This window comes from Phalacrocorax aristotelis, chromosome 2 (assembly GCF_949628215.1).
Source record: "Phalacrocorax aristotelis chromosome 2, bGulAri2.1, whole genome shotgun sequence".
Classification (NCBI taxonomy): Eukaryota; Metazoa; Chordata; class Aves; order Suliformes; family Phalacrocoracidae; genus Phalacrocorax; species Phalacrocorax aristotelis.
Genome location: NC_134277.1, coordinates 7,460,370 through 7,487,335, shown reverse-complemented (window position 1 = coordinate 7,487,335; position 26,966 = coordinate 7,460,370). Strand labels below are relative to the sequence as shown.

Genomic DNA, 26,966 nt, shown 5'->3' with positions numbered 1-26,966 from the left:
GCGTTCACATCACTGCAGCATAGGAAAACAAAAAGGAGTGCTAATCTATCCTACAGTTTCCCGAACAAGGACTCTGGGCAGGGGTTTGTGAGTGGATTTGACAGATGTATGAGCAGATGGTGAGGGACACTCCCTGAGAGCAGCCGATTCCCAGGCCTCCATGTCCAAAAAAATATCTTTCCACAGATAATGTGATTTTCAGAGGGAAGAAATCCAGTGCTCACATCTCACACCAAAAGTTCTCGGTCATTTCTTGAATGCGCAGGGGGTTGTGCAGAAATGCATGTCTTCAGAAAAGAGCTGGCTGGCAATGCTATGCCACGGGGCTCCGCTTGACCCTCGCAAAACCCAAATTTGCAGCCCAACAGCTCTGTCTTGCAAGCTTCTCCATGGTTTCATGGCTACAACAGGCAGCCGAATTGGGATCACCTCGTGTTTGCATTGGGTGTGACATATTAGGCCTGTTTTGCCTCTGCCAGAATATGCTGTGCAAAATAACATATCCCAAGAAGTATCCATTTAACGCATGCATTTCTGTACAGCCCACGCACTGAAATACATCGTGCTGGAGCAGGGCTGATGGCTTGTTAAATGTCTGCAAGCGCCTGGTGAACCCCTATACTGAACATGACAGCATGAAATGGAGCTCATGGGCTCGTTCTGAGGCTGGTAATTTGACATAAGGTGCTTTTCTGATCAAATGGGGCAGGACTCAGGAGAAGCGGGTTTCATGATTTGTCATACCACTGCCAGCATGTTTTTAGCAGCAAATTAGCTGCAGCTCCCCATTTCTTATGGGGGGCATCCACACTGGACCCTGCTGCTGCCTTGTTGGGGGCTCTCGGCCTCCCCACGTCACTTTTCTCTGTGGATTTATCCTTTGTATCTTTAACTATGCCATGGTGGGACAGGACCCTTTCAGCCCAATTTTCGCACAACTCACAAGGCAGTAGAGCCCCGCTTTGGAGCAGCTCCACTCAGCCACCCTGCCATGTCGGAGCCCTTGGCAAGGCGGTTTGGGGCAGCGCAAAGCCTGGGGGTCCACCACCAGCCCATGGGGTACTGAGGGTGGACGGAGCAAAGGGGCTGCATTAACAAGAAACAGCCCAAAAAACTTCGGGTAGGTGCAGAGCAGGAGAGGGGGTTTGGGGCTCCCGCCGGGGGGGCTCCTGAGGAGAAGTTTGGCGGGAGCTGGCCGGGGGAGGGTTCGAGAGAAGGAACAAAAGGCAATGGCTTCCCTCGGAGCCAGCCCCCAGCCTGGCAGCATAAGCCTCCGCGTCCTCCCTGGAGGCACCGGCCTGGGGAGCCGGGGAGGATCGGCGGCTGCCCGCCGGGGAGCCCGCCGCGGGGCCGGTGCCCCCGGGGGGTGCCCTGAGGCGGCGGGGCTGGCGCAGCCGCGCCGCGGGGCCGGCATCAGCCTGAGGGGGCGAAACGTGCCGCAGGAAGCGCTGCCTCCCCCCGGGGACAAGCCTGGGGACTCCGCCGGGGGATGTTTTGGTTGTAGTGCGGTTATTAAAGGGTCCCCAGCCGGGAAAGACCCTCCGGCCCTCAATTCTTCCCCCCTCACCGCCGGGTGACTGAATTGAGGTAAGGGTCAGCTGCAGCCCTGGGGAGGCGGGCGGCGAGCGGCGTGGGGGATGCCCCTTTCCCCCGAAAAGGGGGGTTGCCGCGGGGGGAGGCCGTCCCGGAGGGGCAGAGCTGCCGGCCGCCTCCCGGGAGGACAAGGCGGGGAGCGGTAGCACCGAGGAAGCGGGGCGGGCTGGGGGAGGCCGCTGTTGGAAGCGGCTCTAACATGGAGGGGGAGGTAATGGAGGGAGGGCCGGCGCTGGGGGTAGGGAACCGCCCCGAGGTGGCCTGAGGGGGGGCACGGCGGCGGGGGCGGAGGGGAGCCCTTCCCGCCTCCCCGCAGGGCGGCGGCGGCGGCGGCGGGGGGGGGGGGGGGTCCAGGGCTCGGCCCGGCGCTGGCTCCGGTCCCCCCCCGGCGGGAGGAGGATCCCCCTCCCCGGAGGGTGAGTGCGGGATCGTCCCGCCGGAGACCAGCACCCGGGCCCGCGTCCGGGGCGATGAGTAAGTGCTGAGGGCGGAGATGGCGGGGGGCCGTGTGGGAGGGATGGCGGCAGCCCGGGGCGGGGAGGGCTGGGGGCCACTGAGGTGACCCCGCGGCGGTCGGCCCCTCGGGGCGTCGGGGGCCGCCTGAGGCTGGGCTTCCCTCGCTCGGAGGCGTCGCCTTTTCAGCGTGCCCCAAGTTAGCCTTGAAATGGCTTAAAAAGAAGCCGGCAGCCTCACAGCAGGGCATCAGGTAGCGGTACCGCCGCCGTCCAGGCTGGGTCCTCTCCAAGGGGCAGGAGGCACCTCTGTGCCCGTGGAGGAGGCGCACCCGTCAGCCTGTGGTTGAAGGGCCGTCTTCCAGGGTAGGGGTTCGGTTCCTGCGGAGAAAGGGGCACTCGAAGGCTTCAGCACACCCTGTGACAGTGATGTATCCACGGGGGAGATGAAATGATTTAACGTGCCCTCCTCTTCCTCCTTTGTGTCCCTGTGCAGGAGTCTGGACTACCCTGATGATTTTTCGGAGTTGAGGTAATGGCTGAAGTTGGTCGGTGGGAGACGGCTGGAGGCCCAGAGCACGGTCTGGGGGTTGCGCAGCGCTTATGATCTGACCCGCAGCCTCTGCCTTTGCTGGGGCCGGCAGGATGGGGAACAGTGGCTCAGCCGTGAAGGTCTGCACAGATCACCAAGGAGGCATCAACTGGCTGAGCCTGAGCCCGGATGGGCAGCGCCTGCTCACGGGCAGCGAGGATGGCACGGCGCGGCTCTGGAGCACTGCCGACAGCCAGTGCCATGGCCACTTCCAAGGTACAATAGCTTCTTTTTGCCTAGTTTTTGAGTCTAAAGCCTGGCACAGGCCACACAGCATGTTCTGGTCTCTTTAGTCGCTGCAGCCTGCTGGGCAGCCAAAATCATGCTTGTTTTGTTTTGTGCTTTCTTTGAGTATTGGTTACAGTAACGTTAAGCAGAAGCTGTTTCAATCCAAAACAGGTTACCAGCGCTACTGAATGCGTGGATCCTTTTATCTCAGGGTGTGGAACATAGCAGTTGTTTAACTTGTGTCTCTTGCCCGAAGCCCTCTGTTTTACACCCTGATGACATCTGGACTTTTTGTTATTCTCTCTCTCTTTCCCTTTTTTTTCTAATGTCCTGATAATCATCTCATTTTCCAGACAATCTTTACTTCAAACCTCTTGACCCAGAAGTCTGGAAAGAAACCTTACTAAATAGGCTGGGTTTCCCCACATTTGACACCTAGAAATGTTAATTGCTAGGCTTTCTCATTTTAAATTGATTTTGCATTTCAAACAAAATTTATTATCCTTAGACTAGCATCTCAATAATTGAAAAGGAAAAACTGTAGAAAGTACAGTCATGCAGGAGTCAGATGTGGACTAAACACGTTTGTATTCGTATTCACTGATATTCTTTTCTCTTCGATGACGTAAAAAACGAGAAAGCTCTTAAATTTGGAATTTCTGATCCTTTTTCTCCCAAAGAAGAAATCACATTTTTGTGATTTTTTTTGCTGTTGTTTGTTTGTTTGTTTTCTTGCTTGTTTTTAACTATGGAGTATTGTCTTTTTTCCCCACATCCTGCCATGGTTCTAGCTCCTGGAGAACTCACTGCATTTGCTTTAGGCTTAGAAATCCCTTTAAAGCACTAATGAACTTTTAACTATAAAGAGAAATATATTGGACAATATTCAGAATCTGCCCTTTAGAGTAATTGGGGTAACTCAAAAGAAGCTTGGCTAGATGGTTTGTGAATTGTCAGTTGAATCAGATAATTGTATGTATTTTATATTTATGCACGCACACAGTTGTTGTGTGAATTTGTATCATACAAGCTATAATTACAATAAACCTGTATCTATAACACAGTTTCAAGCTTCCACCACAGCCTAACCAACAGACTTCCGTGGTAGCTGCTTTTGACCAGACCAGTACCAGACCGTGCCTGCCACAGAAGGTTTTGGCGTCCTTCGTGTGGCTCAAGTATTATTGATGGTTAAAATCTGACTGACAGACTTTGCTGCAGTAACCAAGATGCTTTTCTGATCTTCTCAGAGCAGGATTACATGGTGCTGTGAGAAAAATCCTGGTGGTTGAAACCTGTCCCATTTTGCAAAAAGTCTTCACAAAAATGTGAGGATGAGTATAGTTTTGATTATAGCCTGGGTCATCTCTTTAATTTTTGGCATCTGGTGAATTTGCTTAAGAGGAAACAGGACGTGTGTTTGTAACGTGGATCCTGGTTTGCTTTTGAACTACAACAAGGCTTTTGAACTACGGGAGTTGTAGTAGAATCTGCTTTTTGCAGTCAGTGAGACAAAGTGTTTTACTGGGCAGTCTGCTTTCCCTCAGTATTTTTACCATCTCTTTATTCTACAACATGGTTCTGTTTTTCTAATGTCTTTGTCCATCTGTCTCTCTTTAATCACATTTGTCCTTCTTACATTTTTTCTTTCCTCCTCGGAGAATAGTGTTATTTAAATCCCAGTAGGGCCCACCAGCTTCAACCAAAGACTGGAGCTCTCTTGTGGTAGTTGCTTAAGAGGAAACAGTTCTGATCTTGAAAGCTTACCGTCTAAATAATTAAAACAGAAGAGTGAAAGATAATACCATCCCAATGATTAGATAGGTGACAACAATTGCACACAAGAGATCTTGGACAAAGCTGGGACTTGATTCCTAAGGTGATTTTTTTAAATGTGGTGCATTTAATGATACAGTAGAAAAATGACACATCTTGCTAAGCAACAACAAAAGCCTAAGGTTGTAATATTGATTCGTTTTTGCTAGCATTAACTTGGTTTTCAGCATGAAATTTTTAGAGTAGCGGTTGTGTCTATTTTTATTGTAACTGTAGAATCCCAACGTACTCTAAATCCTGTACAAATAATTGTGCTTTTACTCTTTCTTTCTGTGTCACTTCCTTAAAAGTATACTGATACTTTGAAAATTGTGGGGTTTATTCATGCTGTTAGTCATAATGGGGAAAGTCTTGGCTGACTTTTTACCAGATATGTTTTTTTGTTTGTGTTTCATTCTGCTTGGACAATGAAACCAAACTTGCTGGTAAGTCTCATGTCGCTTTCTTTTTTTATAGTTTCATGCTTTAATTTAGGGCTGTTTGTGTCCTGACAATCAATGGGCTCGGTCAAAATGCAGCTTTTTTATCCTGACTTCAGAAGAAGAAAGCAAAAGCATTTATTTGTTAAAAAAATAAGCCAACGTTTTATTGGTTTTAAACTTCAATAGTCTGGGTTTTATTATATGATATTTATGTAGCTCATTATGTTTTTATAATACTGTTCGATCTACCTGATTGGTGGAACTGTACTGTTTTACTCTTTTACTAAATCCTTTTATCAGTGAAGCACAGTTTTCTGCTATTAATTAAAACTGTGTTTTTTACAGATCATTAAATGTGAAGGACATGGTGGTGCATTTAAAATGAGAGTTTCAGTCTGTTTGTTGTATTTTCCTTTTAGTTAAGGTGAAGATCTCGACTCGTCTGTCCTGCCTGCATGTGCAGTGACTGAATTTATTTCCTTTGTTATTCCTAGGGCATGAAAGTTACATCACCTTTTGCCACTTAGAAAATGAGGCTGCCTTCACATGTAGTGCAGATCATACCATTCGAAAGTGGGATGTGATGACAGGTCAGTGCCTGGCCATTTACCGAGGACACACATCAATTGTTAACAGGTTGGTTCTGTGGAGTTCTTCCCTTGTGTTACTGTAATCTATTATCACGTATATTGTCATTTTACTGCAATTCTCCATTACTACACTAATAAAATGCGTTGTGTAAACCTTTGAGTTCATGCTACACGTGTTCTGTGCTGTAATGATTAGTTTTCCTAGCAACAGTGCTGACACATCGATAGACAGCAGACAGGAGAGAAATGAAAGGCACACAGCAGGGGAATTGAATCCAGGGCTAGGAATGAAATTCCAGAAGAAATTATTCAATTGATAACAGATGCTTTTGATAAATAGAATTAAAAACATCACGTCAAGCCTTTGTGTCAGTAAGAGGGATAAAGTCAGGGCTTTTTCTGGAATGACTATCCCTGTTTGTGCAAATGAAGTTTAATATTGAACTGATTGTGCGTGACTGATTGGCCTGTCAATTGGAAGTGCCTCATAATAGTCAGACTGGATTTAATTAATGATAAATAGAGCAGTCAAAGATTGGTTGGTTGTGTTTTTTTTTGGTGGGTGGGTGGGTTTTTTTGTTCCTTACTAAACTCAAAACACATATGATGTGTAGCTAGATTCTGTAAATAGTTAGGAAGGCTGGCTCTGTCTGTATTTTGGCACTGGCCTGATTTTTGCTTGAGTCAGCAAATGGGAAATGTGTTCCCTATTCATATGACTTTGTTGCCAGTTTGAAAGGTTCCAGAGGACCAAACTCAGCTGACAGAGAAGACAGGTTCTGATGTTCCCTATTGCTGGTTTGGAAGTATGAACTGTAGAGATTTTTCTATTGTTATATATTTTTGCAGCTACAACTCATTATTTTGGAGGCCCAGTAAGTTAAATTCTTGAGCAAATCTCTGATTTGCTCTTCAGTTATGGAATAAGTGGGGTGCTCTTGCTCTACCATTTTTGAGATCCTGGGCTAAGTGACATTAGGTGTATATTTTTTTCCTGCACTCTCTCTATTTGATGATGGAAAGATGATTACCTCTGCACACTGTCAGTTACAGTTCACAGCATGGTAGGGGTTGGAAGGGACCTCTGGAGATCATCTCGTCCAAACCCCCTGCTTGAGCAGGCACACTGGACCGCATCCAGGTGGATTTTGAATGTCTCCAGAGAAGGAGACTCCGCAGCCCCTCTGGGCAGCCTGTGTCACTGCTCTGCAACCCTCACAGGAAAGAAGTTTCTGCTCATATTCAGGTGGAACTTCCTGTGTTCCAACTTGTGCCCATTGACCCTTGGCCTGTCGTTGGGCACCACTGAGAAGAGTCTGGCCCCATCCTCCTGACACCCACCCTTCAGATATTTATAAGCATTGATAAGATCCCCCCTCAGTCTTCTCTTTTCCCGGCTGAACAAACCCAGGTCTCTCAGCCTTTCCTCACAAGGGAGATGCTCCCGTCCCCTGATCATCTTGGTAGCTCTCCGCTGGACTCTCTCCAGTAGTTCCCTGTCCTTGAACTGGGGAGCCCAGAACTGGACGCAGCACTCCAGATGTGGCCTCACTGGGGCAGAGCAGAGGGGGAGGATAACCTCCCTCGACCTTCTGGCCACACCGCTTTTTACCTGGAAGGTATTCTTTTTGTTATTTTAATTCCAAGCTATTTTCGTAGGTCAGTTTATAAATAATTATTTGTAAAGAAATACTAATAAATAATTATTGAGGGTTTTTTTTTGTTAAAAAAACCCCACCACAAATCCTTAGCTAGTATGTGTAACTTACGAAAAGTACATCATAGTGCTGCTGTAAAAGTTTTTAGAAAAACACAAACACCCAAAGTTACAATGCGATAGTGTAAAAAAGTCTGCATCAATGTACCTGAATAAGGGCTCTCAATTTTAAAAGTAGAAACAGGGAAGTGTTTGGAAAACCAACAAAGAAGTTAATAAATAATCTGTATTAAACAGTGATGCTGAATTGGGGTTATGTATGTTGTATTCATGTTACTGTTTCTAACTTCAGCGTGCTTGGCATTGAAATTGTGACAAAAAATGGTTATGTAAAAAGAATGATACTGTTCATTCACGCAAACTGCATTTTTTGCAGGATCCTGGTTGCCAAAGACTATCTCTTCAGTGGCTCCTATGACAGGACGGCCCGCTGTTGGAGCGTGGACAAGGAGAAACAAATCCAGGAGTTCCGGGGCCATCGGAACTGTGTCCTGACTCTAGCTCACTATTCCTCCAGGGATGTTCTTGAAGAAGAGGAGGAAGAAGAGGAGGAAGAGGAAAAAGTGAGCAGAGACCTCCTGGTGACAGGTAGCACTGACTGCACTGTGAAGGTCTGGTGGGTGTCCAGTGGGCGCTGTTACCAGACTCTGCTGGGACACACTGGGGCTGTCTTATGCCTTATACTTGACGCACCAAACAGGGAGCTGTTTTCTGGCAGCACGGATTACACCATTCGAACGTGGAATATTGTCACTGGTGAGCAGTTGAAAGTGTTCAAAGAACATCAAGGATCAGTAATTTGCCTAGAGGTAAGAATGGAGGCTTCTTCAAGAGCCATTCAAAGGGGGTGTCCATGTCCTAACTCTTGTGGGTCTCAATTGTCTTTTCATTCATAAAGAAGTTCTTCTGAGAGGTTTATAACTGGTAAGCTTAAACATTCACATAATAACAAAATAATAGTGCTCTGTGACCTTGAGACAAATCCTCTTTCCCTAAAAAACTCTGATGTCCCCTTGGTTTCTAGTGGCTATCCTTGTCTAACTTCTAGCTCGGTGTCTGTTTAAATCCTCCTAGGTCTTGAAACTGATGAGTAGCTTTGCTGGGAGGACTGTACATGGGAGTAGGATTGTGTGCACAAGATCGCCAGACTTTGAAGAAAAATAACCTGAGAAAGTAAACAGACACAGGGTCAGATAACTTAAAAAGGGGAGGGGAAAAAAAATTCAGAGTAAACCAGCTAACTTAAAAAAACAAATAACCAACCCCAAACCCAACCCAAAACTGTGGGCAAAAGATAATAGGAAAGCATAAAGCTGAAAGAAATCCTGCTTTAAAAACCATACAGACATAATTTGAGAAAAGGAAGGGAGAAAGAGATGGCCAAGACAAGAAAATGGGCAGAGAATATGGAAAAGTGAAGTAGAGCATGGGGGGGGGGGAGAGAAATCAGGAAATGATGAAGGAGAGAGGGGAAAAAATTTCATGTGACCTGAAAAACTATACCCTGTTTTTCTGTTTGCAGTATTTTCTGGTGAATGCTGCCAGGTTTGTTAATGACACAGAGGAGAGAAGGAGGTTAGGCGCTGTACTCCACTGTCCACCAGAAAATGCTAATGGTATATCTAAAGAAGGGTGTATGATGGTCTGTAACTTACTTTCAGGTCAGCAAACCTTAAATGTTTGTAACTGTATGTGTCTGACTGAAGTTAATGACAATAATTTTTCTCACTACTCTCCTTGTTTGTCTTTGTCGTCCATAAGTTTTCCTTTACAGAGGCAACAGCATGTATTTTTAATAGCTGTTTAATAAATGTTGCCTTTGTTTCTAAAGAAGATAGTCATAGCTGACACTAGCAGACTAAAAACCTGATAGTACTGGATGAATTCTATTTTCCTTCAGTTTTAGAAAGAAAAAAAAAAGCCACACAAAATCATGTTGCCCAGGAGTAATGTTCGTCTTGCTTGGGTAAATTCTCAGTGTTAAAGCTTGTTTTTATGATATTGTGGTAATGTATTTTGAGGATGCTCAAGTAAATCTGTTGCTGTTCTTAGTGTCACGCTATGTTTCGCTGTTTAATTGTGACCCTTCTCCAAGGCACAGATTGGCAACAACAGAGCTTGCTTTAATTTAATTGGGTTCTTGCTAAAATTGTTACACAAAACTGGCTTGACCCTCTCCCAAAAGCCTGGGAAATTCAATTACGCTCTTTGAATGCTCAAGAATGAGCAATGCTTCTCTGCTTGTGAGCACAGAGTTAAACAATGGTTTTAAACAAACAGTACTTCATGTAGGGGAGAAGAAAAGCAAAACCAATACATCTATTTGGAAAACCTGAACAATTCAAAGTACACGAGACTGCTGCTGCCAAGACTGTGTTGGCAACAGTCCTGGCCAAATCTTCTTCTAGCTGCGAGTAACTGGTAGCCCCTCACTTCTCTCATCACCAGTTGATGTTTGAGGCTAGAAGAGTCCAGCTGAGGTACATATTGCCCCCACAGAGAGCATTTCATTTCTAGGCTTCTAAAATGTATCCCGGCTTAAGCAGTCACTGTACTGCTGTTGAATAGCTTTAGGCTGTCGATCTCTCCTAATTCCTCCCTCTTCCTTACTGGGTTCAACACTAGCCCTTCTGTTCCACTTGGCTGCCTCTCAGCACAGCCCACATGGTATTTTCATTCTTTTAGAAAGGGGTCAATCACCAGAATCCATACAAAGATGTTACAACAGAAGGGAAACTTCCTGAATAGAGGTGTTTATTTTTAAAATTTTTTTGTTTTCTTCTCAAAAAGCTCTTGGAGCCTTTTTTGCCTAGGGCTTCTTAGTGACAGTGTTGCGATCCGTGGTGGTGGGTTGTATTTTTCAAACAAATAGTATTTTTCAAACTGGGGGTCAGGAAGGACTTGGAGGTAGTTGTGAGTTGCTCACAGTAGCCAGCAGACAGTTCTAACTGTTGACAATAGTTCATTTTCTTCAGGGCAGAAGTGAGCTGCTAATTGCACCAGATTTTCACTGTCCTGCCCTGGAGGAACTGAGTTGGTACCAGCTATTAAAGGTAGTTACCTGCTCTCTGGGTGGTTTAATGCTTTTGTGGAGAGAATGAAGGGAAAATATAAAGACTTATTTTCATTTTATTTATTCAGATAAAGATCCCTAAGGGAGGGTGACCTTTCAAAAAGTTTGAGAAATGTTCAGTGTGATCTCTCATTCTGGACACAGATCAGGAAAAAATTTGGATATTGAGACCATATTTTCCCCAACTTTAAAAAGTACTGTTATTAACAGGAATGCCCCAGGATGTTCTAAATTGCTGCAAATTAGGTCTGAACTGTTCCAGTCATCTCCCCTTACTTTCCAGTAAATACCAATAGTGTCGCTGTAGCAGTGAATGGAAATTCCTGGAGCTTCTTGAAGGAGCCTTTCTGGGTAGATACCCATAAAGCACACCCACATTTTCCACCTTGCTTCCTTCAGTGCTGGTGTATGAAAAGCAGAGAGGTGATGCCACAGGCATGTTTGGATTTTGAATGCTCCTCCATTGCTCTAAGATCCTTTATGTGGTGTTGCCAGCTAGCATAAGTTAGAGGAGCCCGAAAGCAACTCTAATCTAGCATGGCAGAGCAGAAAGCGTAAGTGAGCTTTTAGCTTTCCCTTTTCCCCTGTCCTTGGTGATCCTAGAGAGTGGGGTGAAGAGGGTGAGCTGCTCAGATGTTCCCCAGGGCTTGTCCTGCTGGCCCAGGGTCAGGCTGTTGAAGGTGATTTACCGGCTGAACTGACTGCATGTGGTCTACTGGCAAAGTAGTTCTGCTGCAGGTACCAGCTTATTCTAACACCACTGTTCTTTTCCTTCCTCTATCTAAATTAGACTGACAGAAGTTTTGCCAGGAGACTTTCCGTCTGCAGTGGGAATCGTGTGCATGCTAGGTGCTTTGGCGGCCTCAGCTACTTCAATCTCATAGTCAGAAAAGGTAACTAGCAGTGGAGCAGCCAGAACTTGTCACTGTTTCTCCTGCAGTGCATTGATAGCTTGGCAGGCAAGGGACGGCAGCTGTTTTGAGTGCTCCCTCTTCGTATAAGAGCCAATGATGAGATTTTATAGGAAGCGATGGGAAGAAGCAAGGGTGGGCTGAGTGTAGTCACGCAGCTCATGCTAGTTCTTCCACTTAAAAATTTTGAGCCTGGCTGAAGACCAGTATTTGCAATTAATAATCAAACATGCATTTTCATTGATGTGACAGCCTGCAATAGGCTGAATAACCCTGACTTAAATATTTACTTGTGTATGTTTTCCTAAATGTCTCCAAAGTAGCTTTGCAAACTGTTCACAAGGATTGCTTTGTCCTTAGCCAATTGTTCTGCCCCTGAGTATTTATCAAAATTGTGCTGCCAAAAGCTGGCAGAGAGAAATGATCCAGCTTGGAATTTAGCTTGGATCCTATAGCAAGTATTCTTGCAAGAAAACTCCTTTCTTGCAAAAGGAGTTTTAAATGAACATGTGTGGGCAAGGTCTTGCTTCTGGTTTTCCTGCAAAAGATCCTTTGTTTGGACCATTCCCTTTAGTTGCCTTTTAAAGCTGACTAGAAGAAAAGAATGCTTTGAACTAAACCGTTGCCTGAACTCCGTTTATACGCTTAACTGTTGTGGTCACAGGGACAGAGTTTCCTTCTTGTCACACCAGTTAAATTAAGTGCACATAGTTTTTGTAATTTGTGTTTGTATTTGTTGCATAATTCGACAGAGGATAAAGATGGGAATTACAGGAATATGTGTACAACACCTGTAGAAAAGAAACGTGTTTCTAGGATCCTTACTTTGCACTGCAGTAAAAAAGTTGAAAAATATTCTCTAACAGCCAGAGCAGAGAGCTCATTCTAGATGGATTCTCAGGAAAAAAAAACGCAAACAATTTCTTGCCCACAGGGAGTTCGTTAGCTCATTAAAATGAATGTGGTTTGAATGGGATCCTGAAAATCCAACTCGGCCGAAGGCTTACATAGTTGTAACTTGAGATTGGTCCAAGTTGGTGATTTTTAACTTAAAAGTGTGGCTGTGAACAGAAGACCCATCTGGTGGGTTGTAGGAATGCCGACTCCCATGTGGAGAACAACCTGGTAATGGGACATGTGCCTGCTGATGTGAACTCCTCATGAAGTTCTTGGGAGCCAGTCTGAGTGCAGTGACCTTCAGAAAGAGCATGTGTCCACATCTGCTTGGAGAGCCGATTGCCTCTCCTTGGATGAGGGTTAAATTGTTTCTTAGAGCAAAGGTTAATTGGGAGTGCAAAGTCCATTCCTCTAAGGTTCAAATACCTGCTGAACAGATCTTTCGCAGATATTTTTGGTATTCACACGGGTAGAAATTGTCTTAAGCTGCTGCATATATTCAGTTCAGCCAAGCTTGTGGAGCAATAGGTTTGTGATTGTCTTGATAGACCAAGCCTAGAAATGATCATTCAGTCTATTCAAAGTGCGGTGTGTCTGGGGGCTGCAACCAAGGTCAGGGTTGCATAAAACTGGCATTTTTTTAGTAATGAAACCTGTAACTGCTTCAGCATTTACAACCTGTATTTTGCTACCGCTGTTACTTTGCTACTCACAAGCAAGTCTGACTGAACATTTTCATGGAATGGTACATCCCTGGTACTTTGGCCTGAGGATTAAGACAAATTTGCTCCATTCCTGTGTCTCAGTGTTTCATCTGGTTCAAAGCAAAGTTCTCCAGAGTAATGAGAAAAATTAACAGTCCAGAATTACAGATATCAGTGCAGTGACTTTTTGCTGTCTGGCTGAGGCTTTAGAACTGAGCATCTGACTGTCATCAAGTTTTTAATTCTTCTAAGTTACTTGGGTTTGAAATGTCCACTGAGCTCGTTAGTATCTGAGCTGCAAATCTGTTCTGTGTTGTCTGCTCTGCTACAGGTGTCCTTGCCTTGCCATGCTTCTCCTTGTCCGGAGCTTTGTTGGGCAGTTAGCCAAAGTGAATGAAGTGGTCAAAAGCCAGCCAAGGAAAATACAGCTTTGAAAATATCACCGCTTCTCCAGGCAGTTGCAGATTAGAATATGTAACTGTTTCTACTGATCATTTTTAAACCAAGTGTCGAAAGACTTGGGTATATCTGGAAAAGTCTATTGAGTGAAATTTTACATTTTTCCTTCTAAATCATAAGAAAATTACATTTTAAAAATAACAATAGGACTGCGACCTACGGAATTGGGTAAATGTTTGGAGACTTTGGGCTAGAAAAGCCTGGTAGTTATGGACCTGAGGACCTAGCCCACAAGTATTTGCTGAAAACGACTGCACCTGGATGCCCATACACAAAAATGGGTGCCTGTCTTGGCAGTGGGGAGGCTTAGCTCCCACCGAAGCTGCAGCGTGATCTCGCATTTTGGTGAAGAAGTCAGTATACTTGGTCCAGCTCCTGAGAGGGGACAGATCTGCTGAGCCTAACATGTCAGGGGGATGTTTAACCCAAGGAACAGCAACATATTGTTTTGCCTGGTAGTCTAACAGAACTGGCAGATCTGGGTTAAATGGCCTTGGCAGGCTGAACCCATCTGGAGGGTCCCATAACTGCTGGATAGGAGAAGCCAAGTTGGTGTAAGGAGGTTCGCAAGAGTCCTAGAGGGAGAGCCAGCAGAAGGTGCCCTAACTAGAAATCAGTCATCTGGCGACCTGTCTGGAAGTGGGCAGGGGAACTGTTACAGTCTCTCTTTATTGGGCTCTTTAGATCATTTTCAATACAGTCATGACTTAAGAAAAATTATGACAGGAGCCAAGGACCTGTGCTGCTGGCTGATCCTAAGACCTCCACTGCTTCCACAGCAGAGGTGGCTTGTGCCCAGCCAGCATGAGGGCGTTTGCACAGTGTGTCTGACCTTGCCGAGCTAGACCCAAGGCTGCCGTGACTGCGTTGTCGGGGCATAGCCACGCCCTTTGGATGCAAATGCTGAAAGAAGGCTCTGGAGTAGAAACACTGATTTGACATGGGTCAGATTGGATTGGTGCCTGTCTTGCTCTTCTTGGACAGAGTCTCATCTGGTTTTTATATGCTCTCTTGACCAGTTTCAGGGGTACTGTGCACTGTTGCTTGTCACAACTGCCCTGAAGCACATAATGCTTCCAGTGCGTTGTAGAAAGGGGTGGTTGCAGCCTGGATCAGCCTCCCAAATCAGGACTGCGCTCTGGGATTTGGGCAGTCAAAAGTTAGGATGCTATGAATTTCAAGTCCTTTTTTGGGTGGACTGCAGTTGCATTATATCATGGTTCCCCGTCTGCAAAGTAGGGAAGGTATTTATTTTATATTACACAGAGTGTGGGGCCTGCTTGTAAGGTGCTTTGGCTAGGGGAACAGTATGTGTTGATTATTATTATTTTGATTAAATACAGATATCTGAACTGTGGCTTAGGCTGGAGTTGTAAACTAGACCTATCTTTAGTCAAGTGAAGGAGGAGTCATATCACCTAAATTGATGTAGATGGCTACAACCAAGAAGGCTGTCCTGGTCAGAGGGGAGAAAGAGTGCGTTTTAAGGTGCAGTGTGTTTCAGACATCTGCTTCAGGCTGAGGTGAATCGTGCCCTAGACTACAGTGACGATAAAGAGGCTTAGCGGTAGATATCTACATCAATTTATATGAGAAGATGCCTGCATCATATCACTACAGGTAGATCTGACTTGCAGCTTTGACCTGAGCTGATAGCTCTTGATGACTTCTCCACTAATAGCTATTTCATGCTCTGTGTCTTAAAAATACCATGGGAGTGAGAGGCTGTGTGACAGCCAGAGCCTGTACTGGGTTTTGCTGTTGGCTGTGCTGCAGGGTTAGTCCATGACATCTGGTAGATTGTTTAACTGGTTAGCATTTCTGTTTCCATGCAGGGCTGGGAATCCTTTGCTACTGTGCTCACCTGCTTAAACTGGTGAGGGGGAGGAAGGTGCATAAAAGTATGTCATGCAGCAGCCTGGGTAGCACAGAGGCTTTGAATTTAATGAAGGTGGTTGGTGTGTCAGCCAACTCTCCAGATCTCTGACCAGTCTTCAGAAGCTTTTATAGCTCTTATGATCCTGGTGCTATAAATTACCTGAGTAAGCCCACGTCATTTAACACATTTTTATATCTAGCAAATTAGCAAATCTAGGCAAGTTCCAGCTTTTCTGTTTCACTTCAGCATTTCTACACCCACATAAATGTAGAAATGAAGCAGCATAACATAATGTACTGTTAAGGCAGTGGCATTTACCTGCAGGAAGTTATAAGTTAGCGTTTTCCCTTGTTCAGTGGGTGGGTTGATACTGCTAGCAAGGTGTCTGAAAAAGAAATGCAATGACTTGGTCAAGAACAATGCAGCAGGATCTCGACTCAAAGCAACCTCTTCCATTTAGCAGGTGCAATGTGACAGTGCTCTTCACACCCATTCAGGTTGAGCCTGGAAATTAAAAGTCAGGTTACCTTCCTCAGACTAACTGTATAGCTTGCAGTTTTTGTTAGTGCTGCTGGTCATTCCCTCTCTTTCCTTCCTGAGATGTAGTTTTAATGCCATTGCTAAAACAGCTTGAAAGTAATAGGATGTGACATTTCAAAGTACCGCTGGCTTTTAACAGTGGTACGTGTTTTACAAGCTCCTGACGTTTAGCTATGAAAACTGTCCCATGGGCCAAGTTCTGCTGGTAGGAGGTGTGGCATGCACTGCTCCAGCTGGGCTGGTGGGAGCTGCGGCCAGTGATCACCTGCGTCTGCCTGCATACAGTCCTTACGTGGTTTAGCATAGTCCCATCACTGTAAGGCTTTGTATCTGAAAATACCTTTTGTTTCATGTTCACAGTGCAAATGTTCTTTTGTGCAAAGCTCATGTAGGCCTTTTGGGAATGGGGTGATTGCTTTTGGGAATGGGGGTGGAGATGGGAAACCATGAAAAACATTTCAGCCTTACAGATACAGTATGAGGGGTTAGTGCTTTGCTGGTCACTTGAGCCTTCTGATCTGTCTGTCTAGGGGGGTAATGTGGTATTATTAGTCCTTATGCAAATTTTGTTTCTTTGTGGGGGGTCAGGGCTCTCCCTCCTGTCTCTCCATCCTTTTGATACAGAGATTGCTGCAAATCCGTGAAACTTACCTCAAACTACAGCCTGCAGATTGCTGCGAGAGTGTGCGATGACTGGCTGCCTTCATGATACTGCTTTCTGGTGGCAGGAGTCGGGCCAGTTCTCTGCTTGGAGGAGTATGCAGTCAGAGCCGTACGCAGTGATGGCTGTCAAAACCTTTAGTTTGTTTTCGTTAGATGGACATGGAATGCAAGATTTTTCTTTGCATTGCGGAGGGTTTCCCTGCTGAGCTGCCAGGCTTTGGGTAGTTTGTTCCTGTGTACTGGCTAGTTTTATAGTCTTGCACAGGTCCATTAGTTCCTCTCTGTTTCCAATCTGCAATCCTTCCCTCTGCCATTCTCTCCCTGTGTGAAATAAAACCCAGCATCCACATCTAGTGTTTTCACACAGCACGCAGGATAACTCGTGTGATGAGGCACCATTCTTTGGGATTTGAAGTTTAGAGTTGCTCTAAACACACAGCAGAAGACAATCTGTTTGAAGATGTTTAGAAGCCTATGTAAGGATAGTTAATTATTTAATCATTTGATAACACAGACTAAAAAGTCTTGTGGAAACGCAGATACAAAACAGTTTCAAGGAAGAGTTAGTGTTGCCAAATACTGACCTTGTGCAGAGTGATCATGTTAAACCCTGGTTTATGTTGCACAGCACTTTAATTTACTTTTTTCTGTGACTCAAAATTGTTCTGAAATTTTTGTTGTCATTAAAACTTACAATCCAATAAGAGTTCTTGTGAAATATGCTTTGCAGACACTACACTGCAGGGTGGTTTTTGAGGGTGTATTAATGTAACTAATGATGAAAGTAGGGTTGGCGTTGCAAAGCTCACTGAAATCCTGCCTGCTTGCACCAGAAGGTGGGCTTAAGTTTTTTATCTTCTGAAATGTAGGAGCTGTTTCTAAGGCCCAGAAGTCAACGGGAGATGTGATTGTGAAGAATGGGAGGTTGGTTTTACTCACCATCTCTCTGTTTCGAGGTGTAGTTGTTGCTCTTTGTAAAAGGCTGTTGAGTTGGAAACCATGACTTCGGATGAGTCACTTCAGTGCAGTTCTCTCGTGAACGTGCCTGAGAGATTATTGCTGATGTTTTTTTCTCTTCCCTTCAGCTAGTGAATCGGCACTTGTATTCAGGAAGCGCGGACAGGACAGTGAAGTGCTGGTTAGTAGACACTGGGGAGCGAATCCAAACGTACAAGGCTCACAAACACAGCGTTAGCACTTTGAAATACCACGCTGGGATCTGTAAGTTGCCTTTCCTATGTTCAGCAATCCCTTGTCTCCTTTTCAATGTTTGTCTTTGATCAAAGATTTTTACTAGAGAGTACTATAATTTTGAAGGCTTGCAAAATTGTCACTTTTTTCAACTCCAGCATGTTTATGCTCAATATCAAACTTTGCTGCGCTACTCCCTGTGGGAAGCTTAGATCTTCCCTCCATTTTCCACCCCTCTCTTCTGGCAAATGAAGAGGCAGTTGCTTTATTTCTGTTACCAAGGGTGGTGGCTTAAATCCTGAGCTGTCTGTGGGTTGTTTGTATAGCTGTGGTTTAGCCTCGCTAGTCTGATATCTGTCAGTCTGCTTCTGCTGCGTACTCAGGGACAGCAAGTGCTGCTGCCGGATATGCAGCCCTCTGCCTGCCTCTGCTGCCTTGTAGGTACCGTGTAATGGACTGTCCTAAACCAGAATCACATCTCAGATGCTCACTGCTTCTTTCTAACAGTTATGCTTCCTGTTCAGACTCTGACCTAGACTAATTTTCCACAAGTCCTTTCCCTTTTTTCTGTTCTCTTTCATATGTTTGTTCCCCAAGCCACCTTTCTGCTGTAGCCAAGTATTGCTTGCCGTACTAATGCTTGGGACTCAGTTCCCCTACTTTCAACACTCCTGTTAATAGTGGTATCTTTACATAGCTGTCCATTGTTAACATCACAGTATATTCTGACCGTGAAACCTCCTTCTTTAAATCCCTCTCTTGGTTGGCTTTCCTTCTGCATGTCATTTATGCATTTCTGGGTTGGGTTGCAAGACTGTGCCTCTGTTTGTATCAGCCTGAACCTCTCGTTGTGTCATCCTGGTCTCATTCTGCCACTGACGTTAGACCTGATGTGCCTTCGTTTGCTTCCCAAGCAAGAACTTCTCTCCTTCAGGGTAACCAGGATGGCAATGCCTGTCTTAAGCTAATCTAGAAATTTGCAGTGCTTTTCTGATTTCCATTTCTGTACCTCAGCTATGAAACCAACGTGTAACACCAAATGAACGGTTGCTATTTGCGCCTTGATACCTCTCTTGGCAGATCACCAGTATGGTGGTGCTCAATGGCTGGCAAATGCAAGGTGGCACACATTAGAAGAGAGTCGTACCTGCACGGGCAGATACAATTTAATGGCAGTTCTCTAGCACCATGCTTGACGTGGCTGACTCACCACATTTATAGCCGAGTAACTGAATTGAATTCTTAATTATGTTTGGAAACTTAACGTGTAACCAAGCCCATAGGTAGATTTTGATTTTAATCGGGAAGCCTTTATCTGGTCTTCCTTTCAGCATTAGACTACTGCTTTTCTCCATTAAAATAGTAATGGTAATTTATGGTTAATTTCAGCTCTCCTCACCTATGTTGCAGAACTACCCACTCTCCCCTTCCTGCAGGTTATGATTTCTGCTGATTTCAGCTTTTGCAGTTGGCTAGAAGGCTGAAATGGAAGGGGAAAGGGTAGGAGCTTACGCTGTACCCTGAAGTTGTTATTGCTCACAGATGCAGACAGGTAGGGCAGAAGAAATGAACCAGAATTTTTAATCCAGGATGGGCACTGGCAGGCGAAATACTGATTTGTGTGTGTGTGTGTTCTCCTTTTAATTATGAAGGTAGAAAACAAAGCATTGAATTAATCAAGCCTACCCAAAGGTGAGATAACTGTGCTAAGCTGACGTTGGCCTGATCTCGTGAGGACTCTTCATGTCTGGGTGGGAGATGGAGGGACTGTCTCTTTCATTAATGAGACCTCCAGAGCTGCATTTTTTTCAGTGTTGATCCTGTTTTTCATGCAACCAGTATGGAATTGACCAGACTCTAAAACTATCATAAAGTTTAGGCTCAAACAAAAGTTTCATTATCTGATGCCACCCCCATCAGCTCTCAGCATTCTCTCTCTTCCCCCTCATCGTACCACCATGTTCCTGCCATACACATACATTATTTTTCCATAACACTCTTTTTTCCCCTCAAAATGCAAGCAATATTGCTGCATTTAGTCAGACCTGTGAAGAACATCCTGATAGTGAGATAGAAGTGTTCACAGAGTTATTTAAGATCTCATTTTAAATCAAATGCAAAAGTACTGAAAGCATCAAACAGAGAGAATTGAATTGTTCCACTTGAAGGGTAGAAAAAATGTCATGGAAAAAATTAGGGTCTTGTATGAATTGAATTTAGACACGTTTCAGTTCTTGAAGGAGGAAATTCCCCCTTAAAAATGAATTTATATACTGTACATTGTAATACATTGTAATTCTAATTGAAATGAAACTATTACATACTGTGTAAATAAGCGGTCAAAGACAGTTCACTGAACACCAAATGTGGGAGCTAGCATAGCTTAGAATTCTAGCTGTTGACCCGGGACAGCTCAGCTCTGTGTCTCCATTCGCTGTTTCAGAAATGCAGAGAAAACACTTCAGTGTAAATTATGTTTATTGTGGTTTATATCACTCTTGCACCAGCCCAAAAACATGGAAAGAATCTCAGCTGAGAGGTAGTAACTTTCTGTTAGCAAGCAACAGAATTGAGATCTGTCTGATCAGGTCCCAAAGGCTCATTGCCCCAAAGAGCTTACGGTCTAAGAAAATATAGTAGAAGAAGGAGAAGAAAAATATGTATGTGTTTCCAAAATGGCTTTGTATTGTACAGGGAGTCCTGACAGATCTGTGAGCTATGCTTTAAATCATCAGAATGTGTTTCTAGTGGCTTTCCTCAGTCTGCTTGTATAATTAATAGCAGGGGGAATATTAAAGCTGGTTCTCAATCTAATTTACTTAATGATATTGTGTTGCTTATTTCTCTCCTACAGTATGTGCACAGTCATTTACCATTTAATACGGTTTATATTTTTTCATGTTGCAAAAGCTCCAAGGGAACATTTAAAACCTGTTCTCCCTCCCAAGGGTCTCTGAAATTTAAGTAAGAAATAAAAATTAATTGTTGGTTTTTTTTGTTGCTTGTTTGTTTCACAGGTGGTATACATAAGCATATATTTAAATACTAAGTCTGGGTTAGATCAACAGCTCTCCTTTGAAACTCAGAGGTGCAAAGAGACTTCCTAAATCTAGAGTGACAGTTCAAAAGACGTAAAGGATGGCTGTCAAAAGCAAAATCCTGATAGCAGTAGCTAAAGTAAACTGACAGCTGCACAGTGAAAACGGCTCTTAATTGGTTCCTACTCCCTGCATGTGTGTAATAGCATTAAGTGATTTCCATTCACTGGGAGAAAAATCTGTACCTTGTTCCCTGCTTTATGTTGTTGTTAATTGTTTGCAGAACGGGATGCGATGCTTTTTCAGGATTGTGTTGGCAATTGAATTTATAGCGGCCCGTATAAAATGACATTGATTTTCCACATCCAGATGTTTCTTCAAGGTGTACCCAGGAAGTACCCAGCCTCCTGCTGTTTGATTTGAAGTTGAAAAGCTCATGGCAGTAGGTAGCCTGTTCTCTTGTCTCTTCTTGCAGTCCTGAATTCACTGCCATGATAATTTCTTCACCGCTGTTCAGGAATCCAGTGCCTGACTTCTCCCAAAAGATGAGTCTGTTGTCTTCAGGCACTTCAGTTTTATAAAAATCTTTCCATGCTAGTGGCTTTTGCAAAGATGTGAAATGCAGGGAGCAGCGAATATATTGCTTTTTGCAGCTCTGAATTATTTATCTCTAGATAAACTTGAGGAGTTTGGGTTAAGTGAAGGAAAGTGAGTGCTTATGAAGACAGTTCGTAACCCTTAAAGCACGCAAATGTGCTCCTTTTTGGGCACATTGCTAAGTATAAAATCTAAATATTCAACACCGCCTTACAGTTTCCGGATGCAGCAGTTCTGGGGATCTGATGTGAAGATCCTGAAATGTTGAGAAATTGTTCTTCAGACATGTTACGATACCAGAATGAAACCTGATGAACAGCCAAAATCCCTGGTCATGCTTAATTTACTTAACCCCCGCCCCCTCCTTCTTGTAGGCCAGGTACAATATACAGCACACAGAATGCAAGAGTTACAGCCAAACCCCTCAAATAATTCTGTGCCATACTGAAACAGAGATTATAGCCCAGGCCTTGAGTCACTTAAAGGCTCTAATGCTTGCAAAGATCCTAAGCTATAGGATTTAGCTGAAGAAATCTACCACACTGAAAGAATTTATAAAGCTTCTTTGCTAAGCTGTCTACACATGCCACTCACCTCTGAGGACAGAAGATTTAACTGTGGTATTTCAACAGAGACAGCCATACCTATTGAGAGTAAGCTTATGGTTGAAAATGGGGGGGAAAAAAGGGTATGTTTTAATGAAGCTAAGGCCAAATTCCTATTATGAGTATGAGAGGTGAGAAGGCTGTTACTGCGGTTTGCAGCTCCACTGTGCAGACGCTTCTGCTTGATGCAGCAGCAGAGGTGATGAAGATACTGTAGTACTGCATGGAAACCTGGAAATAACAACGGTAAAACAAATGGAAGGCTTAGTGGCAATCCTTAAGAGCAGACTTGAGATAAATTGCCTGCTTAGAATTATTGAGGCGTGTTTAGGCAGGGAAATGTACGTGGAAGAGAAGAGCAGAAATAGATATTTGAAGTGCGTGTGGAGTGAAATGCTGATGTATGCAGGAATTTCAGGCTTAAGGCAGTTCAGTGTTTTGAAAAACATGAATGAAAACAAGCATGCTGGGTCAGCGAAATGAAAATGATCTGAACTTGTTATACCAAGAAAAGAATCAAGCCTAAAAATGATACGTCGTGCTCCTTTGTGAACTAGTTTTAGGTACATTTTGAACTCACGTGGACCAACCTTACGTGGCTGCTCACATCTGGCCATGCGCCGTGTTATGTGGTTGCGTTGCAGTGTTCACAGGAAGTGGTGACGCCTGCGCAAGAGCGTTCAATTCCAAGAGTGGTGTCCTGCAGAAGATATTTCGAGGGCACAAGTTCATCATCAACTGCATCCAGGTCAGGAAGGGGTTTCTTTGCTGGGATTTCTCACTTCTGAGTGCTCCCTCATTTGTTTTGTGGGGAATTGCTGTGGCTAGCTGTTCTGCCTGTCTTGCGTTGGATGTTGTTCTGGGGTAAGACGAAAAGTAGCAAACTTGAATATTCCTTTTGCAATTTTAGACAAACTCAATTAAGTGAAACCAGAAGCAGTGTCCAGAGGCAACACTGCGTCTGTGGTCAGAGGTTGCTCAGGTCAATTGCTTGCTTAGACAAGCAACCATAAGGAATGAGAGGGATGTAACTGATCCTGCATAGAGCCAGGGAAAGGACTCTGACCTCATGAGACCCCTTCTGTTACAAGACACTGATGATATGTGTTTGCAATGATCCAGGTGGAAAAGAAGCTTCCGCCTTACCCAGGCAGGATAATATATAGCATTATACCCCTTCCCGCCCTGGGCATGGCATCCCTCAACAGCCTAGCAACTGCTTCCCATCCTTTCTGATCTTAGTGAGGGGCCGGTGGTGAGTTCCATGTGCTACCCTGTGTATAAAGGTTTATATAAAATATCACCGTCGGGATCTATCTTTCTGAAGGCATAAAGGTGACAGAGGAGCTCTGTATTGATGTCCGACCCACATCCTACCAGACAGATGGAAGAGTCCCTGCCACTGGCGTAAAATTTTTCTGAGAGTTAATTAAGTCCCGGAAAAGTTGCTTCCATATTGTCTAGGCTCAAGTGATACTGGCGTTTAAAAGTTAAAAGGGGAGGAATTAGTAATCCTTAGTGGCAAGGCAAAGACCAGTATCACGCAACAAATCCTGGGGGGGGAGGTTTGAATCCTTGGGTGCTTTGTGCATTCAAGAATCCACACCTCCCTGCATCAGGATCTCAGTAAAACCTGCGTGGAGGAGGAGGAGTTTGGTTAAGAATGTGAAACACTATGAATTTCTGGCAGGATGACAGTCGAAAGAAAAGGGAGAGGAGATAAAATTCCTTTTGGAGTTGATCCCAAGCATACAGAGTTGTAAATATGGTTGTCTTTTGTATATTTTTCTGAATTAGCAAGTGCCTGGTTGGTCTTAAACTGCAAACTCTTGGGTATTGACCAGCTGGTTGTGTAGCAGCCGGTCACCTGGGTGATATATCAGTGATAATTGATATAATCACTCTGGGCGCTCTTAAGTATTGACGAGCCCAAAGCTTGGCTTTGTTTAGTTTTTTCTTTTTTTTTGTAATTCCATTTCCAAGTGTACGGGGCAAAAAATCCTGGTGGGAAGAGAGAGTGAGTGAGAAGTGGCGACCTTAATATCATCTTAAGTATATTGATGAAGGATGGGTGAGGGGACTGTGGTAGTGCAGCGCGTGTGTGGTGCTTCATGCTGACGTAAGCCGGGCTGCCTGCTGCTACCACGGCGCGCCTCTGGGGCCTGCGCGCGCCCGTGGCCGACACACTGAGGTAGGAAGGGGAAGATGGTCAAGACCGACAGCTTACTTCTAGGGTGGGGTGAGGACAACTGGAAACATACTAACAGCAGCGTTTCATTAAGGAAATGAAACTACAGGGGGGAATCACGGTTAAATTACTGCAGGTTTGGAAGAACACCACATGTTGAAGGAGGAACTGTACCCATAACCTACCGCAAAGGAAGAAGGAACGTGAGAAGGAAAGCATTCCCGAACCCCCCAGCTGCCCACTGATGCTGATTTTGGTGCCTCCTTAAGCTTTGTCTTCAAAACCAGCACAGAAATTCCCAGTTACAGCCTTCTCTGACATTGAGTTTAGCTCCCCGTTGCTTTTCTAGTGTGTTTAGGTTATAAATAACTCTTGCTGTTTATATTTTATGGCTCTGTGAAGTGGCTGAGAAATGAGTCCTGACTTGGTAATGTCTCATCCCACTTCAGCAGCTTTTGTGATAATTTATACTGGCTCTTGCAATGAGCTGTCGGGCCTTAAGTGTTAGGATCAAGCTGTGTTTGCTCTGATTTTTGACAGTTTGATTGTACCGATTCCGAGCCGTACGGTTTGGTATTAAATGTGACCCTGTTGTTCCAGATCCACAATGAGTTGCTCTACACGGCATCCCACGATGGCACACTACGGATTTGGGACATCCGGGGAATATGCAAGAGAAATAAGCGGCGTTTGAAGAAGGAGAGGTCTGCCCAGGGCAGGAGCTCTCAGAAGGGAAGTCTGTCTCGTCTCTTCAACAATAAAGTCGGCTGTATGGTACAGCAAGAAAATGGGGAACATGAGGCCGTTGAACTAATGTGACTGTCAGAACAGACTTTCCATCAGTGACCAAAGCTGAACCTTCTGTTTTCTGCACCACTGTGTCCATGTAAACCCGAACTTGGAAAGAGATGGGAAGTGGCTTTGCTTGAAGCTCTTTTTCAGGAGCCTGGAGTCTCTGCAACTGTCAGACAGGCTCAGGCCAGAATTTGTCACCACAGATGCCTCTCAGCTGAGCAGTACCGGGGTCAGGAGGGACAGCAGTGCGGGTCTGGTGATGTACCTCTGTGTGTGCGTGTGTATGGGTGTAATTAAGACCTTAGGCCTGCTTGTTTTCAATTCCCTGTGGCACAGAGGTGTTGCACACTTCTGCCTGTCTAGTAGCAAATGAGAAATGTTTTCTCCTGTTGCTGCTGCCCGCTCGCATGCCCTCTGTTCGGCCGAATGCAGAACTGAAAGGTGCCCTGCAGTACGATGACGAATCCCATTTTCACAGCTGACCTTTGGGTCAGTTTTTTGCAGATCAGACCAACTAGCACAGGATGGTATGGCTCAGCAGGAGTTTAAAGCAGGCTGGACACCTGTCTGGGAAGTTGGGAGCAGGAGGACAGAAATTAATTTAATTATTGTTTTAACAAAACATAAGCTAGAGCGCAAGCTAAATCTCAGACCTTTGGTACCGAGGTCGGTTGTTTGCCAAGGCACAGCAGTTGTCCTCCTCCTAACAACCCAGCGGGTTCCTATTTTACCTTTGATGCTCTCACAAATAGCAAAGGAAGCATCAACGGCCTCACATGTGGCCTGCGTGCTGCAAGGGGTGTGCGCTCCCCACTGCTGCTTACCCTAGGGCCGGTTCCCCAGCTGGGACACTCCTAATGGGCTCCTGGGAAGGGCCTCATCCTGGGATGGCAGGAGCTGGAAGCTTGTCATTAGGCACCACGCCTGCGTGTTCTTTTCAGGGGAGATGGGAGTGAAATGGGACGATTTCTGGGGTGCTCTAGACTCGTTCTCCTTCCTCCTCACAAGGCTGCGTCCGGCCTTGGTTTGCCAGGTTGGTAGCAGCATCGGCTACGCAGTCAAACTCAAGAGAAGTTCTCCCAGGCTTTTTCCAGGTTCATCCCTCTCTGATAACCACTGAGCCATGAATGAACAAGGGTTCTTATATTTTTCTATTTGCAGATATAACTCTTTGTAGAACCAATACAAAAATATCTAACCACATGTTTTTATTTTTATGGCTTTATTTATTCTGTACTACAGCAAGATAAAAATGCTGTAATCTTTTTTTAGAATGGACTAATAAACATGTGGCTTCTACAGACAACTAACTGTCTAGTTTTTTATTTTCTTCGCCTTTAGAGGGGAGTTGGCTGGCTGCGGATGCACAGCAGTTAAGAATGGATGGAATATGGGAAAAAGAAAGTGCTTTTGGAAACAGTTCTTGCCTTTCCCTCACTGCTGGGACTGGAGTCAGACGTGCCGTGGAGCTGTCCTCCTCCCACCAGAGCTCAGTTCCCCTGCGGAGGGGAAGCAGCGACCAGCCACAATCCAAAGCCCGGCCTTAATGGGGATGACGAAGAGCCACACGCGCTGGCTCAGCGCTCACTGTGGCAGCACCGAAGCCCCCCACGCTGAACCCGTAACCCTGCGGCAGTGGGTCGGGTCCGTCAGTGGTGCTGCGTACCCTGCTCACCTCTCCTGATGAGCCGCTTCGCTAGCTCTTACCTGGCAGGTTTCCGCAGCTAGGAGGAAACACTCCTTTAATTATGTTAAACGCCTACTGAGAGACACTAATTTGGGAGGTCATCTGCATAGCGTAGACTTAATTCCACTGGAAACTGTCATCACAGCTCAGTCCTGGGCCCGTGGGAAACGTTTGTGAGATGGTGGCTCTCGGTTGCTGGGGTGACAGCTTGCTCTGCAGCTCACTATTTTGCTTATGAGGTCGATGCTATGAGGAGGCCTTTAGCAGAGATGGACAGAGCTGCACAGATGGTTTGGGCTACACTTTTTA

The 26,966-nt window shown here is 45.0% G+C and overlaps 1 protein-coding gene across 6 annotated transcripts; it reads left to right on the top strand.

Moving 5' to 3' along the window:
- The first annotated feature begins 1,286 nt into the window (after nt 1-1,286).
- Nucleotides 1,287-26,276, top strand: WDR86 (WD repeat domain 86). 6 transcript variants are annotated; one of them, XR_012658814.1, is made up of 8 exons: nt 1,854-2,067; nt 2,542-2,853; nt 5,618-5,759; nt 7,807-8,239; nt 17,642-17,777; nt 21,155-21,227; nt 22,632-22,735; nt 24,776-26,276. XR_012658814.1 is itself a non-coding variant. In XM_075082274.1 (7 exons), the coding sequence occupies exons 2-7, from the start codon at nt 2,691-2,693 to the stop codon at nt 24,992-24,994; spliced, it is 1,197 nt and encodes a 398-aa protein (XP_074938375.1). In that variant the 5' UTR covers nt 1,287-1,587; nt 2,542-2,690; the 3' UTR covers nt 24,995-26,276. The 6 variants fall into 6 exon arrangements, 5 of the variants coding, with proteins under 5 accessions (XP_074938375.1, XP_074938378.1, XP_074938374.1 ...); XM_075082274.1 differs by lacking the exons at nt 1,854-2,067; nt 21,155-21,227 and adding an exon at nt 1,287-1,587; XM_075082273.1 differs by lacking the exon at nt 21,155-21,227 and having other exon boundaries at nt 1,858-2,067.
- Nucleotides 26,277-26,966: the final 690 nt, after the last annotated feature.

Bases quoted from the DNA above. Each gene is read 5' to 3' on its own strand.
- WDR86 (XM_075082274.1), top strand. From the start codon at position 2,691: ATGGGGAACAGTGGCTCAGCCGTGAAGGTCTGCACAGATCACCAAGGA. The intron at 5,760-7,806 runs GTTGGTTCTGTG...CATTTTTTGCAG, and splicing joins CACACATCAATTGTTAACAG to GATCCTGGTTGCCAAAGACT. The intron at 8,240-17,641 runs GTAAGAATGGAG...TCTTCCCTTCAG, and splicing joins GATCAGTAATTTGCCTAGAG to CTAGTGAATCGGCACTTGTA.